This window comes from Notothenia coriiceps, unplaced genomic scaffold (genome assembly GCF_000735185.1).
Source record: "Notothenia coriiceps isolate Sejong01 unplaced genomic scaffold, NC01 NC01_scaffold00016767, whole genome shotgun sequence".
Classification (NCBI taxonomy): domain Eukaryota; kingdom Metazoa; phylum Chordata; class Actinopteri; order Perciformes; family Nototheniidae; genus Notothenia; species Notothenia coriiceps.
This window is the reverse complement of record NW_011349468.1, coordinates 1-2,041: the sequence shown is the minus strand read 5'-3', so window position 1 is coordinate 2,041 and position 2,041 is coordinate 1. Positions and strand designations below refer to the sequence as shown.

Below are 2,041 nucleotides of genomic sequence, written 5' to 3'. Positions count from 1 at the left end.
ATATAATGTTCTCCTTCTGACTAAATTCCTCCTTCCTTTTCTTCACTTAAGCGTATGAAGAAGTGAAATTACCCTGTCTATTAGTGTATAGATTTTGCCTATAATTCCTTCTCCTTCTGACTAAATTCCTCCGCCTTTCTTTTGCCCGTCTCGCCGTCCTTCGTCCGTCCCCACTCAGGTTTCCCCGGTAGAAAGGGAGACAGAGGAGACTCAGGTTTCCCAGGACCAGCGGGGATGAAGGGGACCCCCGGCGTGCCCGGTACCCCTGGATCTCCGGGGCCCCGAGGACCCTCCGGACCCCCCGGACCGGGAACTAGAGACGGGATCCCAGGAACACCGGGAAGAAAGGGTAGGCTAGAGATGCTGTTTATAATCAAAGTACTTACTGGTGGGAAGTAGTGGAGTACAAATACTTTGTTACTGTACTTAAGTACATTTTTCTATACCTGTACTTTCTACTTCTTACATGTTTATTTAAACACGATCCGTGTATCCATCATTTCCTGGTCTTCTCTAAAGAAGAGGAACCAATGAAAACGTTGTCATGTTGCCGTTGGTCACCATGGAAACATTCATTAGCTAACAATGACATTATTGTTCTATTAATATAAAGGGAGGTCAGGTACTCTTTAAAACAGCTGCTAGTTATGGGTACTTTTTACTGAAGTACATTTCGAAGCCTTCTTTACTTTCACTTGAATAAAGAAGTTTAGTTAGTACTTCTACTTTTACCAGAGTATTTTTAAACACGAGTATCTGTACTTCTACTTGAGTAAAGGATGTGTGTACCATCTCTGGTACTCACATGTCTTTGCATTAGGGCTGTGATTTGGGGACCTAACGCAACACTAGGGAGAATCAAGTTTCAAAGGTTTTCCTGTCACAAAGCTACAGTGTAGAAATGGCAATGAAATTCTTCTGACCTGATCTCCTCCAACAATACAACATATAATAAATATGTGTAAATCAGCAATGTTTATTTGATTGCATGTTTTCCTATTGTAATGTCTTAAATGGCCGTGTTTCTATGTCTTCCTGTTGCTGTTTCTGTAAAGTTAGTGTAGGAAGATATCATAGAGTCTTATCAGCGATTCTGAATCAAGCTTGCTTTCAACGCACAGCTGATAGGATCATGGTTTGTTCACAATATCTCAAGGATTCAGTGACATTTTGATTTTCTGTGTTTTCCACAGGTGAGTCAGGTTTCCCTGGACTGATGGGCTTCCCTGGACTCCCGGGACGTCCTGGATCTTCTGGTTTTCCTGGAGGGAAAGGACAGTCTGGAGGACAGGGTAGAAACGGACTCAACGGCGGCCCCGGGTACTCCGGAGCGAAAGGTAAAGCATCCAGAATTAAGTACGATAAGATGGAACTCTATTTATCTCAAAGTAAAAAGTTGTGCATTCGTATGAACATGTTAAATATATTTACACAAGTGTGCAGATGAGAGTGCAGGTTAGTAGTGTGTCACAAAAGGCCAAAAGCAGAGGAAATCAGCGAACTTGTATAGCAGAGAAAATTAGTCTTCAATCTACTTAACATGAAAAATAAATACTGATGATTACGACCAAAAAGTGTGGTTAAAATGGCATTTTAACGAACTGAAGGACTCTCATAATGTGTGTTTCCCCTCCTTCAGGTGACAGAGGATACCCCGGCTCCCCCGGTCTGCCCTCCCCTCCGTTCAGATCAGAGTTTGCAGAAAAAGGAGAACCAGGAAACAACGGAGGCAGCGGCCTTCCTGGTTTCCCCGGACCCAGAGGTAGATCTACTTCCTGTTTATCTGTTATTGTTGACATCTGAGACACAGACAACGTGAACGTCTCCTCAAAGCTGCTTCTAAAGTATCAATTAATATTGTGTGATTTATATTTTAAGTGTTTTTTTAAGACATTTTAACCCGGGTAGGTATAGTGTTATTATTATTATTATTATTATTATTTTTATTTTTATTATTCTTTTAAGGGTTTTTATATTCTTATTACTTTTTTTGTATTATTGTTATTATTTGTAATTATTTGTATTTTATTATTATTATTAT

The 2,041-nt window shown here is 40.4% G+C and overlaps 1 protein-coding gene across 1 annotated transcript; it reads left to right on the top strand.

The window, feature by feature from the left end:
* Window positions 1-15: 15 nt before the first annotated feature.
* LOC104949755 (collagen alpha-1(XII) chain-like) lies at window positions 16-1,762 on the top strand (the record flags this gene model as incomplete). Its single annotated transcript, XM_010776163.1, has 3 exons — window positions 16-349; window positions 1,194-1,337; window positions 1,640-1,762. Coding segments are annotated over exons 1-3 (382 nt in total), but the record flags the coding sequence as incomplete, so codon positions are not given.
* Window positions 1,763-2,041: the final 279 nt, after the last annotated feature.